The sequence below is a fragment of the Pteropus medius genome, unplaced genomic scaffold (assembly GCF_902729225.1).
Source record: "Pteropus medius unplaced genomic scaffold, Ma_sr-lr_union100, whole genome shotgun sequence".
NCBI classification, from domain to species: domain Eukaryota; kingdom Metazoa; phylum Chordata; class Mammalia; order Chiroptera; family Pteropodidae; genus Pteropus; species Pteropus medius.
This window is the reverse complement of record NW_024356436.1, coordinates 1-1,126: the sequence shown is the minus strand read 5'-3', so window position 1 is coordinate 1,126 and position 1,126 is coordinate 1. Positions and strand designations below refer to the sequence as shown.

The following is a 1,126-nucleotide window of genomic DNA, read 5'->3' as shown; positions in this document are numbered from 1 at the left end:
CTGGCGCACGGGTTAGGGGAGGAGGGCCGGCGTCCGTGGGGCTTTCTGCGTGTCCCTGGTTCTCAACTCTTGGGCAGGCGCGTAGTATATCGGGCCCTGCACTATCAGCTTTTGCTCTTTTACTGGGATGTGTACACGTGTTGGAGGAGGGTAACCTGATGAGATTAGACACGTGCTGGGGGAGGGTAACCTGATGAGATTGGTTGTAAAGAGCTGTCCTCCTAATGTACAGTTAGGATGTCTTGGGAAAGGGATATGTTTTTTAACTGTAGTGGTCTTGTTTGCAGAGAACATGGCGGCCCAGAGGGAATGGACCCCGATGGTGTCATCGAGGTAAGAAATGTGTGTGGATTTTGAAACTCTGGAAAGGTGAGTTTGTTCATCCTATTTATTCCCCACCCTTTTTTTTTTTTTAAATTTATAGAGCAACTGGAATGAAATTGTTGATAACTTTGACGATATGAACTTAAAGGAGTCTCTACTACGGGGCATCTATGCTTATGGTTTTGAGAAGCCTTCAGCTATTCAGCAGAGAGCTATTATTCCTTGTATTAAAGGTAAAAGAACTCAGCACTTTTTAAAAACGATTCAGTTTTACATAGACCTGGACCATTAAAAGGGAAAATAACTTCTGGGGGACTAGCACCTGTTTGTATTCCTTAAAGTGAAATGATGGCAATCATCTTTCGGGACTGACCTGAAATGAAGAGAATACTCATTGCTGATCACTTAATTATTTGGGCATAGTTCATGTTCCAAATGGAATACATGGTGTGAACTAGAAGTGACGGTTTGGTGTGGGATCGGTAAATATGTATCCTACTTTTTTTAGGGTATGATGTGATTGCTCAAGCTCAGTCAGGTACTGGCAAGACAGCCACATTTGCTATTTCCATCCTGCAACAGTTGGAGATTGAGTTCAAGGAGACCCAAGCACTAGTATTGGCCCCCACCAGAGAACTGGCTCAACAGGTATTGATAGTGTAGTTCAAAAAAACTGCTTGCGTGTTGCATAGGTTTCAGGTTTCACAACTGTGAAGAATTTAAAACAGTATAAATTGGTCCTATGAGAGCCCTCCTTTTAACTGTCCATGCATGCAGGGAGTTTTTGTTGAAAGTTAAATAG

General features: G+C 42.9%; 1 protein-coding gene and 1 non-coding gene across 2 annotated transcripts; both read left to right on the top strand.

The window, feature by feature from the left end:
* Positions 1-142: 142 nt before the first annotated feature.
* Positions 143-1,110, top strand: LOC120602282 (eukaryotic initiation factor 4A-II-like). The gene is made up of 3 exons (XM_039862387.1): positions 143-333; positions 425-557; positions 833-1,110. The coding sequence occupies exons 1-3, from the start codon at positions 238-240 to the stop codon at positions 985-987; spliced, it is 384 nt and encodes a 127-aa protein (XP_039718321.1). The 5' UTR covers positions 143-237; the 3' UTR covers positions 988-1,110.
* On the top strand, positions 663-731 carry LOC120602283 (small nucleolar RNA SNORD2). Its single transcript, XR_005652678.1, has one exon. It is a non-coding gene; the product is annotated as a small nucleolar RNA SNORD2 (small nucleolar RNA).
* Positions 1,111-1,126: the final 16 nt, after the last annotated feature.

Coding starts and splice junctions, on each gene's coding strand:
- LOC120602282 (XM_039862387.1), top strand. CDS start 238: ATGTCTTGGGAAAGGGATATGTTTTTTAACTGTAGTGGTCTTGTTTGC. Junction 334..424: donor ACCCCGATGGTGTCATCGAG/GTAAGAAATGTG, acceptor TTAAATTTATAG/AGCAACTGGAATGAAATTGT. Junction 558..832: donor TATTATTCCTTGTATTAAAG/GTAAAAGAACTC, acceptor TACTTTTTTTAG/GGTATGATGTGATTGCTCAA.